This window comes from Zonotrichia leucophrys, chromosome 3 (assembly GCF_028769735.1).
Source record: "Zonotrichia leucophrys gambelii isolate GWCS_2022_RI chromosome 3, RI_Zleu_2.0, whole genome shotgun sequence".
NCBI lineage: Eukaryota > Metazoa > Chordata > Aves > Passeriformes > Passerellidae > Zonotrichia > Zonotrichia leucophrys.
The window spans coordinates 6,803,941-6,823,588 of NC_088172.1; the positions used below are offsets into that span (position 1 = coordinate 6,803,941).

General features: G+C 40.2%; 1 protein-coding gene across 1 annotated transcript in view; it reads left to right on the forward strand.

Moving 5' to 3' along the window:
• The first annotated feature begins 6,429 nt into the window (after window positions 1-6,429).
• PRIM2 (DNA primase subunit 2) overlaps window positions 6,430-19,648 on the forward strand; it is a 91,705-nt gene continuing 78,486 nt past the window's right edge. The window contains exons 1-4 of the mRNA XM_064710090.1: window positions 6,430-6,782; window positions 7,477-7,580; window positions 7,884-7,963; window positions 13,332-13,452. Of these exons, the coding sequence (XP_064566160.1) occupies window positions 6,629-6,782; window positions 7,477-7,580; window positions 7,884-7,963; window positions 13,332-13,452 (459 nt within the window). The 5' untranslated portion in view covers window positions 6,430-6,628. The remainder of the gene's footprint in view (window positions 6,783-7,476; window positions 7,581-7,883; window positions 7,964-13,331; window positions 13,453-19,648) is intronic.

The window sequence follows — 19,648 nt, forward strand, 5'->3', positions numbered from 1 at the left end:
TACTTCAGTGAACTCTTTTCAATGGCCACCACACATGATGGCATTAGTGGTACACGCAGGGATTCATATAATTGGCATTGACCTGGTTAGGAAGGGGGAAAGAAGAAACCGTGGTGAAATCATGTCGAAAACGTTAAAAAATAAAACAGTTGACTTCTTCTGTAGCACAGCTCACCTAACATGTTACAAGCCTGATACTGCACACCTTCATTTTCAGTATCTGGCACTCTGTTGGCATGTCTGGCACCCTGCATATGATGGCATGCCATGCCTTTTGATGGCTTTCACTTTGTAAAAGATTGATTTTTGAGTTGTCATTTTCTTTTTTTTGAAGTATCCATGCCATGTCCTTCACATCCTTCCCTCAAAGCTGTGTCTTCCTCCTGTTTTGGTTTTTTTTCAATTGCATTTCCTTTGCTGGGATCTCCATTCCAGAGTCTTTGTAACTCCTTCTTTTCTTTTCCCAGGATTTTAATGGATCAACTTTGGCAAGCTTTGGTCCATGTCCCTGCACTTGATGGCATGCCATGCCTTTTTATGGCTTTCCCTTAGGGGAAGTAGTGGTTTTTTTTGGTTTGTTTGTTTGTTTGTTTGTTTTTTGTAAGTATCCATGCCATGTCCCTCATATCTTCCCCTCAAAGATGTGTCTTCTGCCTTGATATTTTCCCCTGCTTTGGCAACATTGGTGAGGTTAGTTTTTGCATGCTTTGGTCCTTTGCAATGCACCTCATTTCCTCCCAGACCACTTTCTTGTAGTCTCTAAGAAAAAAAAGTAAAATGGCATCTTCCCATTGTCATAACAATGTAATGAGATGGATGCTGAAAACTAAAAGAGTTCAAAGCATGTCCCTAGCAGTCCCGTCCTCTTTGTGATTTGTACATATACACCCAATTGATAATGTGTCGCAGACATCTTTTTATGAAAATCTTTTCCTTAGGATTTCTTCTTCCTGAGAAGCTGAGAGGCCTCAGGAACAAATGTAAACAATGATTATCTGCTGCTGTGGAATGCTATAGGTGCATCTGTGATTGGTCTCGTGCTTGTTTGTAATTAATGGCCAATCACAGCATGGGTGGCTTGGACAGAGAGTCTGGGACAGCTACCTTTGTATTAATTCATTTCTATTGTTAGACGAGCCTTCTGATGAGAACTTTTTCTTCTATTCTTTTAGTATAGTTTTAATGCAACAAATATCATAAAATAATAAATTGAGCCTTCTGAAATATGGAGTCAACATTCTTGTCTCTTCCCTGATTTGAAAACCCCAGTGAACACTGTCACACTCTGAGGTCTGTGGTTTCTGAGACCCTAAACCTAGGTGTAACCCTGACTGTAACCCTAACCCTATGCAGTAACAGCAGCCTTGGGCTAAGACTGGTCTCAAGGAAAAAGCCGTGGAGGCAGTCATGTTGTGGCACTTCTGCCCTCCCCTTGGGATGCCTTTTGCTGCTCCAGTGTGCCGGGAGCTCAGAGCTTCCTTATTCGAAAAACCCTAACCCTAGTTCTTACCCTAACTCTAGGCTGGTACATCAGGCTAGGGTTAGGGATGGTCCCTAGGAAAAAGCTGTGGAGGCAGCTTTATTGTGGCACTTTTGCGCTTCCCTTGGGATGCTTTTTGCAGCTCCAGTTTGCTTCCAGCTCAGGGCTTTGTGGTTTCTGAGACAGTAACCCTAGGCATAACCATAACCCTAAACTAATCATAAACTTAATCTGAACCCTAGGCAGGTAAATCAGCCTAGGGTTAGCGTTTTCCCCAGGAAAAACCTGAGGATGCAGCCATGTTGTGGCACTTTTGCAATCCCCTTGGGATGCCTTTCACAGCTGCTGCATGCCTGGAGCTCTGGGCTCTGTGTTTTTTGTGAGTCTAACCACAACCTTAGGTGTGTGTCTTCCTTCTGTATTTCGCTAGACTTCGTTTCCCTTCTTGAAAGTAAATTTTATTTTCTTTCTGCGAGGGAAGGTAAATCTTGTGTGTTCAAGGGGATTAATTGGGCAGACTTTGGTCTGTGTCCCTGCAGTGGATGACAAGCCATGTCTTTTGATGGCTTTCAGTTTGTCCAAGATCCTTTTCTTTTTTTTTTTTCTTGCAAGTATCCATGCCATGTCCCTCATACCTTCTCTGTAAAGTTTTGTCTTCCTGCTTTATTTTTTCCCCTGCTTTGGCAACATCTGTCAGGTTATTTTTTTCATGTTTTTGTCCTTTGCACTACACCTCATTTTCTTGCAGACCAATTTCTTGTAGTCACTACATCTCCCCATATTCCTTTTTAATTTTCCTTGGATTGTACTTCATTTGATCCTATCTTCTTTCCAGAGTGTTTGTAAGACCTTCTTCTCTCTTTCTGGGAAATTAATTGATCATTTTTGCAGGCTTTTGTCCGTGTCCCTGCACTTGAAGGTATGCCATGCATTTTGATGGATTTAAGTTTGGGAAAGATTGATTTTTGATTTTTTTTCTTTTTTTTTTTTTTAACTATCCATGCAATGTCCCTTCTATCTTCCCTTCAAAGTTGTGTCTTCCTCCTTGATTTTTTCCCTGACTGTACAACATCTGTCAGGGTAATTTTGGCATCTTTTGGTCCTCTGCACTGCACCTCATTTTCTCTCACCTTCTTGTAGTCACGAAATCTCCCAATTTTCTGGGGTTTTTTTTTGGTTTTTTAAATTGCATTTCACTTGATCATATCTCCTTTCCAGAGTGTTTGTAAGCCCTTTTCTTCTCTTTTGCAAGATGTCGTTTTCCTTCCCAAAATGACTGGAATGGAAGGCCATTTGAAGTTCCATAATTTTTCCTTGGAACCAGCCTTAGCCCAAGGCTGCTTTTACTGCCTAGGGTTATATCTAGATTTTCTCTGCCTCTGCACTAGAGTCTTGGAGAGGAGATTTGGGGAATAAATCTAGGATTTGTAAGCCCTGTAAGTGGAGCCAAAGAGATTTAGAATGTCACATGGGAATGTGACCATTGTTACTCCCCACTTGAATAAATTAACATTGAGACCATATTCCAGCTAAAGCAGCCCTTTGAACCTCTCTTGCCTGCATGATTTATCATTTATTCACTTCAGAGCCTGCAGAAATTTAAAGGCCAGCTCAGAACATTTACCCTGGTATTTATAGTAAATATAGAGGTATCTGTATATTTTAGTCAGAAGTAAAATCCTGGTATAACCTGGATATCAAACTTTTAAAAAAGTAATAAAAAACAAGGAGAACTGCAAAATAGAATAGAAGAAATAGGAATTGGGCTAGGAATTACACCAAGAGACTACAAGAAAAGATTTCTGAAAAGGTCAGCTCAGTGAAGGAATAGAGTTAGACAAGGCGAAAATATGTAAGTAAGTATTTTGAACAAACAAAAGTTAAAAAACCTTTTGAGAAGAACATTTTAAGAGGTGAAAAGACCAAAAGTCCAAGATATTAATACAATATATTTGAAGACAGAATTACATGAGAATTCAGTCAGGCTGAAGATGCATGCAGTAAGATTGTCAATTAAAAATATGAGCTGAATGAGAGCTGGAAGGAGGAAAGGGACCTTTTGTGCTGATCACTGCCATCCACAGAGATCCAAACATCCCAGACATGAGGGATGAATGGGGTTTGAAATACAGACCACATATCAGCATCACCATATTTACCCTTTTATTAGCAGATGTAGTTAAACAAATAGAGAACAACTGGGCTCTGGCAGATTAGCATTAGGCACTCTGCTAGCTAATATAACAAAAGTGGGAGTACCAACTGTGCAATGACACATATTTAATGCAAATAAGGATTGTGTGAGTGTGTTTGCTTGTTTGTGTGTCTGCGTTGACACAGGCAGGCAGCTGGAACAAGCACAAAAAGAGAGTTAAAATGCAAAGAGTAAATTTATTGCATTACCATGCTAACTGGAAGAACCCAAGGCAGCACCCTGGCAGAGACACACAAGCAGGAAGGCAGGCACTGTTAGGCTCAGTCCATCTGAGTGAAAGGCAGGTCAGCTGTTTGCACCAATTTATCAAGGGTCCTGCATGAGTAGTTTACCAACATGCTGTGATCTCCTCTGGGCTTTTTTTATGATCTCTGAGCTTTGACCTTCTCTCTCCCAAAACCAGGGAGCCTAAGCATGTCTGTGAGAGTGCCTCCAAGTCTCTCAAAACACTCATATTATCTCTGCACAGAAAAGCTTCTCAAAAAAGAGTATAAACAGTAGACATAATATACAGGCCTCCCCTCACTTATTCTCCAGGCTTTGACATTCCCAGCTGCAAGGTCACTTGAGTGAATCTACCATCCTCATCCTCCTCCTCATTGCCATTCTTCCACTTTTAACTCCCAACAGTGCATTAATTTAGCAGCAGAACAGTTTGGGGTATGCTGATTTGGACTATGTTTGCATGGGATGATGGGGGCAGCTTGACAGCTGAGCATATGGATGTTGTTGTAGAACATTTGTGAGGTGGGTCATTACAAGATCAATAATTCCCTTAAAAACTACTTCAAATTCAGCCCCCAGCAGTAGTGTTACTGTGGGAGTCATGAAAATACATTTAGAAAAATGTAACCAAAACATAGTGCAAAATATTACCATCTGTAGGTTTCAATAGATGCATCAGTAAGAAAGTTTGAAATGGGAGGCGGGGGGGGAGTTTGCCCCACGGTGAAAAATTTTCCCTTGTCTATTTTCTTTTCCCAAGAAAACTATTTTTGTGTGAAAGGGTTAAGGTCTTGAGTTGTAAGTTTTATTTAAGTGTAGTAAAATAGTAATTAAGTCTAGTAATATAGATGTTAATTTTGATTCTTAATTTACGCTGGAGTAATCTTTTTGCAATGCTGTTAGTGCCAGCAGTTAACTAAAATTTAAAAAAACTAAATAAATAAGGTAGATCTTCACCTACTTGCAGGCAATTTGGGGATTAGTATTCAGCAAGAAAGGAAAAAAAATCCCTAGAAGTGAAATAAACAGAAGAAAACAACATATGTAGACATAGCTGCTGACCTGTCAAAAATCAGCAGCACGTGGCTCAGTAGAATTAGCGATGGACAGCAAACTGCAAACCATGGTTTGCAAAGGTGTGGCGCTGCTTATGTGTCAAACCCTAAACCATGAGTAGAAATTAAATTAAATTAAAATGAAAAGCATTTCTGGTTTCTGCTGTGCTCCTCAGCATTGTCGTACTTCTCCCCCTCTGGGCCACTGTGGGAACTGACGGAACTCCTTGACCTGCTCTGGACGGTGCCTTGCCAGTCTCTGTAAGATCTCTTGGGTATTAACACACTGGTCAAAGGCAAAAGCTCCATCTTCTTGCAAAAATTAGGAGGATTTTGGCAGATGTACTCTTTACTCCTAAGCAACTCAGGCTGCAGCCAGGTGGTGAAGGGAAGAAACTGTGTGGGATGAGCAGTGGCTATTTGAGAAAACGTTGCTTCAGGTTGAAGTTCATCTATAAATACATATATATAAAGATAAGAATTTGCTTCCGGTTAAATACTAAATATTACAAAAAATACATAATACATAAAAATATATCAATAGTATATTTTGTTCTGGGAAATTACAGAGCAATCTTGGACAATGAAACTTGACTTTCTGTCCCGCTAAAACGTTCCGATACTGCCGTGGCAGTGGTTTGGCCCAGACCAAAGAGGAGACGCCAGAGAATCAGCAGGAGCACAGCAGTACGCACTGTGGGCAGTGTGGATGTGGCCACCTGCTTTGAAGGTGGAGTGGATTATCCCTCTCAGCCGAGCTCAGCACCACGTTTGATCTGTTGGTGCAGAGACAGGATTTGTTAAAGCCGCGCTCTGTGAGATCTCCCAGGGCAGGGTTTGCTAAAGCCGCGCTCTGTGAGATCTCCCAGGGCAGGGTTTGCTAAAGCCGCGCTCTGTCAGATCTCCCAGGGCAGGGTTTGCTAAAGCCGCGCTCTGTCAGATCGCCCGGGAGTGGCCCCCGAACACGGGACTAGTCCGTGTCCCGATCCATCATCGTTTCGCTGTTCTTAAGAACTTGGCACCTAAACTACTGATTTTCCTCACTTTGTTGGCACAAAATCTATGCCAGTTCTGATTTCCCGCTCTTACGCTCCGAACTTCCTGCAAGATCATTAAACAACTTGTACGGAAAAATTGGTAAATTGCATTTTGTGGCAGGGGCATAAAGCAACATACCCTCAGCTGCGGCAAAACTGCCAACAAAGCGGCAAAACCAGAAAATCCTGCAGTTCTCTTGGAAAAGTGACAAAATGATAAAACTGTAGAACAGTGGACAATGTGCCAGTTCTGGAAGCGGCCGTGCCAGGTGTGGACACCTGCCAGGATCTCCCAGCTCGTGCCGGGGCCGCCATGCCGGGTGTGGGCACTTCCCGTGCCCGAGCCGCCATGCTGGGTGTGGGCACTTCCCGTGCCCGAGCCGCCATGCCGGGTGTGGGCACTGCCAGCACCGCCCCGGCATCGCTGCAGCAGCCAATAGGCGCCCAGGAGGCGCGGCCCTGTGCGGAAGTGGGCGGGGCCTGCGGAGCGCGGGAAGCCGGGGCGCGGGACCGGGCGCGCTCAGGTCCGGGTCCTGGCAGATCGCGTCGGGCGGAGCGGGGATAGCGGGGCTCGGGCCGTGGGGACGGGGGCGGAGGCAGCCCTGGAGCGAGGGAGATGGAGTTCTCCAGTCGAGGGAGGCAGAGGCATGCGCGGCTGGCCGGAGACCGGAGGGAGCAGTACCCTCACAGCCTGCAGTTTTACCTGGAGCCCCCCACGGAAAGCATCTCCCTGGTGGAGTTTGAGAGCTTTGCGGTCGACCGCCTGAGGCGTGAGTAGCGTGTCTCTCCCTCCTTCCTTCTCCCCTTTCCCCTCTCCTTCCTCGCGTCCCTTCCCTCCCTCGATGCTGTGAATCCTTCCCGGGAAGGCTGTGTGTATTCCTGGCAGGCCTGGGAGCTCTGTTCGCCTGACAGGAACGGGAGCTGGGCTGGCTGCCCCTGCTGCCGCCAGCTCCCCCCTGTTAAAGGCACACGCGCTGCTTTGGGCGTTTCGGAGAGCTGAGACCGCTTTCACAATGAGCGTTTAGTGTAGCTCTCGGGACTGTGTAGTTCTGGTTTACACGGGGAGGTTTATGAGCGCGTTTCACATTCTGTAGATGTTGTGACATATTTGATGTCTCAGTGTTGCATTTCAGGTCATTGTCGCTGGCAGCCAAGGGTTCCTCCGAAGTCCTGAAAAGTGGTTATCCAGATTTCCATTAGGGTTGAAACCGATGTTCTGAGACTGGTCTGTCAGAGTTAGCTGTCTCCCTTTCCTTGTTGGCAGTATGGATCCCAGAATTGGGCCAGCTGTTCAGGACTCATGGGTCACACTTTATCCTCCCTATTTCTCACCCTTGTGCTCCTCATGGCACTAAAAGTGATTCCTGTGGCCTTAGCCCAGTTTGTGCCTTTCCCAAGCTGTCATACATTTAGTTTGATTTCAGCATGTTGTCTCTAATATGGACATTTTCTTTTTTTGCCCAGTGCTTAAAGTAGTTGAAAATCTTGGTGTGAGCTATGTAAGAAATTCTGATGCATACAAAAGTAAGTTGGAGGCTGAGCTCCGGAAACTGAAGTTTCCCTACAGAGTAAGTAAAAATCAAGACACAGAATTCTCTTGCGCTTTATTTTCTTTATATCATTCAAGAACAACAAATAAAAGTAGAGGTGATGAAATGCTGTTCTGTCATTTTGTCAGAGGTGTAGGTTTTCTTTGAAGGGTTTTCTTTGAAGTTTTTCTTCCTTTAGGGTAACCACCTTCCTCAATGAGTTGGCATTTATTGTCTACAAGATGACTGTTAATACACTGTTGAAAACAGCAGTAAAGTGATTGTGAATTTTTTAATCTGGGAGAGATTATTTCTCAGAAATAATAAGCATATGTTCTACAGGCTTTGGCTGAGGATGATTATGAGGCAAGAAGAAAAGATCACATCTCTCATTTCATACTCCGCCTTGCCTACTGCCAGTCGTAAGTACTTTGTGGATTATGCTGTACTCTTGTTATTAATTTTAAATGTATGCAGTACAATGTGTACTGCAGTGCTTTATTATAGACATTGCAGATGCTGTAGAGTTACATGGCTGCTAAAGAGAGAGGCTCAAAGAGGATTTTTTGCTGTGAATCTTTTGTCAACTGTGATGAAAAAGGATATGTGTAATCAATTAAGATCTGGATTTTGTGCTAACTAATAAATTTACAAACTTTTGGCTTTTAAACACATGCAATTGGTTTGAGTCTCTTGATAGTTTTTTTTCTAAATGAATGCACATTATTAACTGTTTGTCTTGCATTTGCAGTGATTGATAGCATGGTTTAACTTCTCTATATACTAACTGTTGATAACTGACTAAAGACCTGATTGTTTAAATAGGCTTTATTGTATTACTACTACTATTACTGTATAGAGAGCACTGTTTCTGACTGACTAAAAATATCATCTGAGTTTGAGGTTTCATCTACTGCCTCTGTTTCTTGTCCATAGCCATTGCTGTGGCTGGTTTCACATTATGTGAAATTTCACGCAAAATATCAATTTTGTAAAGGACGTTCTTTTGTTTCCCCTGTAGTTTTTGGATGAAATTAGAGGTTGCCAGTGCTTCATGTCTGCAAGTAGTTTTGTTATATATTTGTGTGAACTCTTTACTTCTTATTGCTGTGGTCTTTTAAGAATTAAAACTGGCAGATATGAAGTGTGTTGAATTGTTGATTCAATTGCACTTAAGGCTGCAGTACAGTTCATTTAAGTTAAGTGACTGTGATAGAGTGCATGTTATGATGCTGTGATAGCTGACATGACTGAAGTGCTGCTGTGGATACAGATTTGTAAGTAAAAACAGGCAGGAAAGCTGAGTAGGAGAGATAGCTTGGAATACTGTCCAAGCAGGGATATGGAGCTGGAATGGACAGGGCTTTTCTTTGAAATGGCTTTGGCTGCCTGCTGCAGAACATCTGATCAGAGTGGGAAGTAGCAAAGGTCTCAAAAACTTCCCTCCAGATGGATGAAACCTCATCATGACAGGCCCTGGGTGACTTTTGAACACCCTGAAATCTTCCAGATCATTCACGTCCCATCGTGTTGTCCTTTCAAAAGGCATCCGGGCTGTGCTGAAGGCAGTTTGTCAATACGTGTGATCCATGAGCCTGCTAGATCCACGATGCATGTACCATGAGGAACATGTTGTGGGTGGGGAGATCAATACCAGCCTTCACTCCAGTGTCTCTGATAGTGTAACTCAAAATCCTGAAAGAAGGGAGCAGACTGAATAACAGAATTGCAACTGAAATACTTTTGTATTCTACATGTATAATTTGTGATTGTGGATAAGTGTAATATTGCCTTCTTTCTAATGCCCCTGTTTGTTATATTTTTATAAACTCCCTTAATCATACTAATCCTGCTGATTTTAAGAATATCTTTCTTTACATGTATTGTAAGTTTACCAAGCCCCCTGAAAGGTAGTATCCTCAAGTAGTCTGGGGTCTAAAAGGCCCCTGAAAACATAGTGGTTTGTATTAGTGGCATTTTGAAGAATCAATTTGACTTAATTACGAAGCCAAAACTTTACTTTGAATATTTTATTATTTAGACCATTGCTTTATTTTTGTGGGAGGTGAGATGCTTTAAGGGTCTTGGTAGTTGATGAAAATTCTGCTCTTGTGGAAGGTGAGAATTTGATTGAAGATCTTCCTTAGTAAATAAATTGCAGATTCTGTTCAAACCCTGTGTTTCAGGGAAGAATCTTAAAGATTAGACTGTAGGCAGGGCAGAAATGGGCAGCTGAAGGTGAACTGAAGGTGATGAAGGTGAGCTGCTGTGCAGAAATGAGTACAAGCTATTCTGGGCCACAGGAGAGAGCCTGGCTTTGTAATCTGGGGGGAAGGACATCTTTAGAGGAGGGGTTTTGAACAGAGCTCTAGGACACAGTTTAGACAACTTGCAGTTGCCATTTTGTGTTCCCATGTATATGTACTTGCTGCATTTTGATAAAGCAGCTTTTGGTCAACTTTTTGGCTTTTTACTTGTACTTTGAAAAGCTGGATTTAGTGCTTACTCATAACATGGAAAATAGCATTCTAAGAACTGTGAGGTGAGCCTGTAGCCCAGGGTTCTCTATTCTCTCTTGAAAAGCAGCTACTGTGGGAGTATTTCTATTGTCTACAACTGGCAAGTTCCCAGAAGATAAAATTGGGAGGCAGATAGAATATGCTGTCCTTCAAGTTTTTATCATACTAGGTCAGAAAAATAAGCTTGGCACAAATCATTAGGTTAATGGAAGAAAGTTGAAGAAGAAAGTTGTTGAAGAAGAAAGTAGGAGTGATTGAAAAAGTGCACTTAAATAGACATAACTGCAAACTAGGTTGAATTCAGTTCCTGAGGCAGCTGTGTGTACATGTGCTTACATTTTCCTGTGATAGTGCTTTTTCAGTTGGCCAACAGTGCCATCCAGGGGTAAAAGTTTATATTGATTTTGCTTTTCTAGTCTCTATTAGTCCTCACTTGTAAATTGGATTATTTTGATTTTGGTTTTCACATGATCTGAAGTAACCAGCTCCACCGTTCTGGTCAGTAAAATTTGTAAGGTAGTCATCATCTCTTGACTTTTCTTCTGCTTTCTGAAATCCAAGACTTTAAAGCTCATTTCAATGTGACAGGGTATTTACAGTCTCATCAGACCCTTCTTTCACAACTCTTCTAATGTCACTTACATCTGTCAAGACCAGGAAATAGAATAGTCTTGTTTAATTTGCTTTCATGGCAGATGCAGATGTAAAGATAATTTTATTTGCATGTGGATGGGAATGTGCGTTTTTGCTTTTCTCTACTGCAGCTCTCATCACTTCAGCAGATCAGCTATGAAGAACCTTGAAAGTCACAGGAGCATAATTTTCACTTTACTTTCTTAAGATGGAAGAAATAAATTTTACCTCGGCTCTGACAGCAAAACTTTTTTATCCAGGAAACTTTCAAACATGCTTTTGTACCTTTTTAAAGTATCTTTTTTTGTTTGATTTGTGTCTGTGTCTCATAACAAGGACATAAATTCTATTTTAGACTTAGCAAGGCCTGTTCACTGCTCCCTGACATTTTTTTTCTAAATGATAAATTAGACTTCTCTGCTAAAATAGCTCCCTCTTTATGCTGAATAGCATTTCCTTTTGTGTGTTATCTGTGTCCATGTTCTCCTTGCTGTCTAGTCTTTAAAACTTAAATTCTGAGTAATGTATTGGTGTTGATTGCCTAGTAAAGCAGTGATCTGGCCCATGCCCAGAGTTTTCATAAATCACTGTTAAGTTGTTGGAGCTCTTGTATTAATTGTGGAATGGGAGCTACTAGTCTTAAATTCCAGATTTACCAGCATTTGCATACCTTCCCTAAAGTACTTCTATGTTCATGCTTCCTACCAATTATGCTGATTTTTCCTACCCCTCCTTGGGGAGAAGAGTATTTCTATTCCAACCCCAGCCCCTCAAGTGCTTTTCCCTGTATGAGAGAGACTGTTTTCTTTTATTATTTTTAAAGTTGGGAAACTATGAACTGGTTTAAACTGCTAAGTAATCTGCACACCAGAAATTTAAGTGGAAAAAATGAGGAGATATTCCTTATGTCTATACTTTAGTGACCTGCTACTCCCTTAACTAACCAAGCTGCTGCTGAAGCTAATGACAGTGACATTGCTTTTCAGTTAAGTGTGGGATTTTGATAATAAGTATTATTCCTTAGTATGAATTTGAGATGAGAGTGTAAAATTTTTTTCATGTAAATAATGAGTATAAAATATGGTTTGGCTTTAGAAGTGGTGCATAATGCCCTAATGATGATGATCCTAGGAAAGTCAGTCTAAAAGTATTTGCTGGACATATACAGAAGTGTGAGGTCAGCTTGTCAGCTCTTTTGTCAGCTGTAGGAAGAATCCACGTAGGTGTGTGTATAAAAGATAAAATAGTATTTTCTTGTTATGGTGACTTAAGTGGATAGGTGGGATTACAGCGTTTGATCTGCTTTCCTGAAGGAAAGGAACAACAGACTGGCTGGTCTCCAAAGAATTTGCATATGATCATGTTTGTGGTTTGTTTGTTTTTAATGTGTGTGTATGTGTGGTGGTGTTGTTTTGTTTGGTTCCCCCAACAGGAAAACAAATGTGCTGTAAATCAAGGAAAATGGAAAAAAATGTCATATGCCAGGATTTAACTGCAGTCCAAGATGGCCACAGAAGAACTGCAACAGATCAGTCATTAAAGCATTAACTTCCATTTCAGGTTGCACTGATTATTATTACATCCCAAGCACTGAGACTGTCCACAGGATTGCATTTTACAAAGCACGTTAACAGCCTTTCTGTTTGGCTGTTCTATGTAATAATTACTTTTCTTCAAGCCATATTTCAAGCAGAGGTTTTGTCCCCAAAACCACAAAAATCTCTGTTGTGATTTGCATATTCCCCATGGGAAAAGATGCTTAAATATTGTAAAGAGACCATATATAAGACTGTAGTATTTCTGTGCTCTGTGACTTCCACGGGCAGTGGCCCACAGGGTAGCTCTCAGAGGACAGTGTTAGAGAGTGCCCTGTGGTGGTGAGATACAGCACCATCTGCATTCTGTGCTTGCACATATCAGGTTGCTTTTTTTACTGGTACCTACTTGCTGTAGCCTTGAGTAACGTGCTGATGCCTGGGAATCTGAGCACTAGGATGTGAAGAGTTCCATGAGTACTTAAAATACTTGGAATGGCTTCAGTGTTGTTTTGTCTTCTGACTCCTGTCCCTGTGTTCCTGTTTGTTCTTCTACTTGTTCACCTGCACTTGCTAAACCCCTTTTTCTCTTCTGTCAGGAGTTAGATGTTATATTTGTGTTCCTCACCCAACTCCATTGCCGTGTATTTTCCTTTTGCCTGTTTCCAGGCTATTTGTTGCCTAGAATAGAATGCACTCTTGTCATTTACTGAGATGTATGCATATTTCTTCAGCTGGAAATACAGCAAAAATGAGAATTAAAAGAAGCAGCCTTCAAAATATATTTTCCTCATCACATTAATTGTGATGTTAGTTGTACAATGAAGTGTTGTGCCATGTTGTAGAAAAAACCTGTCCTTTACCAAGGGAGAATGTTACCTACAATTATTTTTATCCAAAACAAGTAAAAAGTGTTGTCTCTCCTCAAGTCTCTTCTGATTGAGTGTGCATTACTGAAGGTTTCCTGCCTTTACTTCCAAGCTTCTCGGTGTGTATGGGTCACATGCCAAAGTCAGCATTACTGTTGTGTTCACTAGGTTTGTAGTCTAGTTTTCAAGAAAAAAAAAGTATATTCAGAATTTTTTTAAATTATTTTTTTGCAGTGAGGATCTCAGGCGTTGGTTTCTTCAACAAGAAATGGATCTCTTCCGATATCGCTTCAATGAACTAACTGAAAATTTAATGCAGAAATTTCTGGAACATGTGAACTTATCATTTGAAGCTGTAAGTGTTTTACTTTCTGTATTTATGTTGCACATGTCTGTTGTCTTTTAAAATTCTCATTAAGATAGTTTTAGCAATCACATTTTAAAAATAGAAAGTGCAGTTATAGTTTTAAAAATCCTAACCACACAGAACTTCCAAACTTGGGGAATAGTGTGTGTGAGGATTAAGTGACGTAATTTTGTGCTACAACAACAGAAGCTCAGTCTGCTTCAGTCTGCAAACACAGCTGAAAAAATGTGTGATTACACAGGTAAGTTAACAAGGTTTACTAAAGCTGTTAAGTATTTTTGAATCAAAATTTTGGGTGGATTAGATCGTATATCGTAGAATGGTTTGGGTTGGAAGGGACCTTAAATATCATCTAGTTCCAACTCCCATCTGTGGGCAGGGACACTTTCCAGTAGACCAGTTTGCTCAGAGTCCCATCCAACCTTGCTCTGAACACTTCCAGCAATGGGACATCCGTGGCTCCTCTGGGCAGCCTATTCTAGGACATCACTGCCCTCACAGTCAAGAATTTTTTCCTCCCCTAAACTTACTTCTAATCTAAACCTACTCTCCTTCAGTTTGAATCCATTCCCCCTTGTCCTGTGACCACATGGCCCTTGTGAAAAGCCCCTCTCATTCCTTTAGGCTTCCTTAAGTACTGGAGGCCACAATTAGGTCACCCCAAAGCCTTCTGTTTTCCAGGCTGAACAATTCCAATTCTCCCAGCCTTTCCTAACATAAGAGGTGTCCTATCTCTCTGTCATCTTTGTGGCCCTCCTCTGGACTCATTCCAACAAATCCATGTCCTTCCTGTGCTCAGGACCCCAGAGCTGGATGCAGCCCTGCAGGTGGGGTCTCAGCAGAGTGGAGCAGAGGGGCAGGATCACAGGACTGCTGGGGTTGGAAGGGACCTCTGCAGGTGGTCCAGTCCAATCACCCTGCCAAGGCAGAGTCACCTAGAGCAGGTTACACAGGAACCAGGGGAGTTTTGAATGTCTCCAGAGAGGGAGAGTCCACAACCATTCTGGGCAGCCTGTTCCAGTGGTCTGCAGCCCTCAGCATTAAGTTCTTCCTCATGTAGAAACTTCCTACATTTTAGTTGACCACTGACTGCTACCCTTTGAATGTAGATGTCCAGCCAATTCCTTATCCATCGAGTGGTTCTCCCATTGCATCCATTTCTCTCCAGTGTGGAGAGGTGAGTGTTGTGGGGGCGTGTGTCAAAGCTTTACAGAAATGCAGGTAAATATAATCTGTAGCCCCTTTCTTGTCTGCTGATGTAGTCACTCCATCATAGAAGGACGCTCGTTTGGTCAGGCAGGACTTGCCCTTGGTGAAGCCATGCTGGCTGTCCCAAATCACTCCTGTTATCCATGTGCCTTAGCACAGCTTCTAGGAGGATCTGTTCCATGATCTTTCCAGGCACAGAGGTGAGGCAGACTGGGTGGTAGTTGACAGGGTTTTCTCTAAGGTTTTTATAGATGGGTACAATGTTGGCCTTTTGCCTTTCACCTGGGACTTCTGTCTGCCATGACTTTTCAAATATCACAGGGAGTGGCTTGACAGCTACATCATCCAAGTCTCTCAGGACTCTGGGATGCATCTTATCAGGTCCCTAGTTTGTGTTCTTCAGATAAGGTCTTATTTGCCTTATCTGGACCAAATAACACTGATGTTAATAATACCTTGTTTTCTTGGTGAATTGTGTGATAATTCACCCTAAATGTTTCAGTAATAAGAAAAGCAGTGACTGCATTTGATTCTTACTTGAATTGAATGTGCAGTCTGTTCTCATTACATTATTGACTTCGGTTGAAAAACAATTGTGGTCAAAACATGTTTTTTTTCATGAACTTTGCTCTACAACCTTTACAATCTTCTGACTGTTAAGATGTGGCTTCTTGCTGTAGAAACCACAGCACACTACAGTGACCTGGGGACTTTGTGCATTGTTCCTTTTCTGAACACTGACTTCTGGAAAACTATGTGGAAGAGAAAAATAAGTGCATTCAGTGAATACTTATGATAGCTGTTGAGGATATAGTTAAATTTTAATAATCCAAGTATGAAAATCTTGTATGGATTGCTCAGAAATGGAGCTTTCTGTGTTACTGGCACCATGGGGACGCGCAATGTTTGTGCATGCTAAAAAACCATTTTGACTCTTCTTGTTTGTGCATATTATGGAGTTTCTGGAGCTGTGGATGTATAACCAAGACCATGAGTTAGCTTAAATTACACAAAATTAGAGGCTGGTGTTAAATACAGTTGTTACAAATTGTGGTTAAGGATTATTTATATTTATATAAGGATTATTTATTAATTATAATTTTAAAAGAAATTATGTACAATTATATAAGTTTCATTGTAACTTAGACTTTATGCATGCATATACATGTGAATTATCCTATTTTCTTTTAATAGACAATTTGATTTTTGCTCATTAAGTATGTGCTATGGAGAATGCAGAATATAAGTTGTCCAAAATTCTGTGAATGCTCTCATTCCACTGTTGTTTTATCATTATAACTTAGATTCAAAACTTCTTCCCTTTTGACTTAAACTCATTCTATTTCTTTTGATAAAAAACTTTGAAAATGCAAAATCTGTTTAGACAAACAACTGTTGTTGGTATTTTAGGGATATTACAAAAGAGTTCCTGCTGTTATATGCTGTTTTGTTTGTCTGAGTTGATTAAAGGAAAATGTCTATTGCAGTGTCTTCGTTAATGATTTTAATAGTATTTTGCACTTCAACTATGAACTGTTTTGTTGGGAAACTCCAGCCTTGTCTGTAGCTCTCCTTGTAAACTTGAGTGAATAAAAATTATCGTGCAATCATCACTCCACTGAGAAAGCCTTTCTCTTAAAATACTGCTTATTAGAATGACTTAAATATTCTGAGATATGTGGCTGATGTGTTTCTGGACTGAAATATCTGGTGTCAGTGCATGTTGGTAAAATGGGATTTGTGGAGTGTTAAGAGTAACACAGACTTTCCTGTGTCTTTGAGAGACTATTAGCAATGCCATTCTCTGCTTCAACAGGCCCTTCAGTGAAAGGTGTCTTTGTGGAGCTGTATTTTTGTTGCTTATTCTCCAGCCTCATATTCTCCTGTCACAGTTTTGGCATTTGGGCTTGTAAGAATAAATAAATGTTTGCAGGTTGCTGGAAATAGCTGGGAGTATGGCTTGATTCCATGCTACTGAATGTGCCTTCAATATGTCAAAATGATTAGGAAGGTGTTATTTCCTTACTCCTGTTGAGGCAAAAAAAGCATCATTTCATTGAAAATCTACTTCCCTGCTTCTGCTTTCACCCTCTGCTACCAATTCTCATGGAAATTTAGGCAAAGCTAATCCTTCCTTGCACTATCATGTATAAACATTTGGATATTACGAATGAGTTCCATATGTATTTGAAACAGGTCTAAATGCTATGGAGCTATGTAGAGACCACTACAAAAGTAAGGCCACTCTAAAAGCAGTATTATTTTTCTCAATGTTCTATTTGTAAAAGGACACACTTCCTTTGAAAAGGGAATTAGGATGAACTATTCTCCTCATGCTTCCCTGTTAGAAGTTAGAAGGTTTTCATGCCTTATGATGCATAAAACAAGACGGAAATCAAACTTTGTGCTCTACCTGTTAGGAAAAAAGGAAGTAAGTTTTGATGTTACAATCTCTTTTCTATATGGGTAAATGGATAGAAATTATATTTCTATTTTTCAATTGCTTATGATGCACTAAGAAACTTGTAGTTAAATTTCTTTAACCAGAAGAGAGGTGCCTTGCATTTTCTAGATACTGGTTCTGGTTTCAGAACTGTAATCTGAGAAAGGTCACAGCTGCTAAAGCTTGCCCTTGGTGTAGTCTGGCATAGATAGCAATGTTACCAATTCTAAGAAGTGATTCTCACTATTTATTAAAAGAATCAACTCTTTTATGGGGAGAAGGAATAAATTGATTGTCTTGTACAGTTTTGTCACCATTGTCATCTTTTACAGTACGAACAAAATGAACCTAAAATTGAGAATTCAATAACTGTCATCTGTCACCTTTTCTTATTTGCTTACATGCATGTGAAAGTGATGCTTGCATATATGTTTTGCAGACTAATTTGAGATTTTTTGAACTGTGGATTGAGAATTATTGCTTTATAGAATCAAGTAATCTCCAATCCCACTTATGGATAATACTTAAGAGCAACAACTTAAGTTGTTAAGATCTTTCCGTATTTAGGGTCTTTGAATACTTAACAAAAAGGTCTTATTCAGCAAATTTTGGAAGACTGAAATTGTTAACAACTAGGAAAAAAAATACCAGATTTCCAAAGCTTTTTTATATGATAGTTAGCTGTAGAGAGTTTGGTATGATAATAGTTCTCATCTCATTGTTAAAGAAGTTTTTAATCAAAGAGCAAGAGCTTTCTGTGATTAAAAATAGAAATGGAATGTAAGGAAAACGAATGTTTTAATTTTTTAATAGGATTTCTTTTGTCTAGTGGCTGACATTTGTATTGCTGATGGAGCAAAATATATGCCACAGTGTTTATTACAGTTAGTAAATGCCTGCTCTGGGAAGTTTTACCTGATTATAAAGATGCCCTTCACTTGAAAAAGGAAGGCTGTAAGCTTTGTGATAAACAAGCTAAACATGATGACTTCAGTATGATGAATATGTGTGAACATGCATAGGATTATTACATTTCAAAATTTTTACAATATTTGTGAAAATAAGCCTCTCTGCATTTAATATAAATCATGGAAATTTGAAGGTTATGTAAGTTCTTCCTTGGAAAGTTTTTACAAAGCTGGCACTGGATTTAGTCCATCTTTAGTATTCTGTAAGAAGCTTCTGGGACCTGGATTTCTTGGGGAAAAAAATGAAGCTTGATTTGAGTTTGTAGTTGAGATACTTTTTTGAGCTAGTAACATGTAGATTGCATTTTAATCACTTGTAGGAACAGCTTTGGCCAGCCTGTTCTCTGGCAAGTGTGGAAGATGCCTGGACTGGTGCTGCCCAGCCTAGTGGAACATTGCTTGGGTGCTCAGAATTTTACTGTACTCTGAAATATTATTGTTTGTACCTACCAATGTATGCCAGCATGAGCAAGAGGTAGAGTGCACGGTATTGAATAAAATGTCGAGAAAGGATAAGGGTAAAAGGAAAGCAAGAACAAATCTGTGCTTTGAGTATTTTCCCCTGATACGCTGATTGGTTTTCTATCACAGTAAAAGGAGAATAATGGAATGGTTCTGAAGGTGTTTCAGTCTGTTCTATGCTTTAAATAATAAAAACAAAAGGAAAGAAAAAGGTGTTTAAGGGACAGTACTCTCATCGTCCAGATAAATACGGAAGCTTTTTATGTATGGAATGTAATTTTCAGCACTCAAGGCATATTAAATACTCTGTGTGCAAAGTCAGTCACGCAGGGAGCATCAGAAATCCTTAAGCAGGACTCAAGAGGAGTAAATGCTGACATTTCAGGTGACAGAACACATCAAAGAGAATATGCAAACACAGGTGTGCAGTTGAGATTTACATCAATTTAGGAGATTAAAGTATTAAAATCTTACTAAAAATGAGTAATTACATCAATGATGCCTGACAGTTTCTGGCAGTAAAAGGCACTAACAGATTTAAAGATATTTAAAGGGAAATTTGTGAATATTTAAAATAATATAGTCATTGAAGAAAATATTTTAATCTCCAAGTAAGTTGTTCAGGATATGAAGGAATTATATAAAATAAATAGTTTTACAGGTAACTGATACTTGGACTTTAGCTACAAAGCTGATTTTGACATGGTAATAAATATCTCCTTTGAAGCCCTCAGAGTTTCAGCCTTTTGTCTGCTTTGCCTCACATAATTTTAAGTTTCCAAGACCTGCCACTACTTCTTAGACATCAAATGGAAGATTTGTCCTTTTAGCATCTGCAGGTGTAGGTTTGTGATACATCTTGTGCTGATTTGGAGCATCTAATGAACTTCTGGGTCCATTCCACTTGGTTCTTGTGAAAACTTGCCACAAAACCTGTTCAGGTTCAGCAGTCACACTTTCTCTCTCGGGGTCTTAGCGTCTCTTCTGTTCAGGTGTACAAAATCTTCAGTGGTTACTTTCAAAGTGCTGTGTTGGGGTGGGGGGTTTGTTTGGTTTGGTTTTTTTTTTCCTTCAACACTTTCAACAGCATTTTGAAAATGAC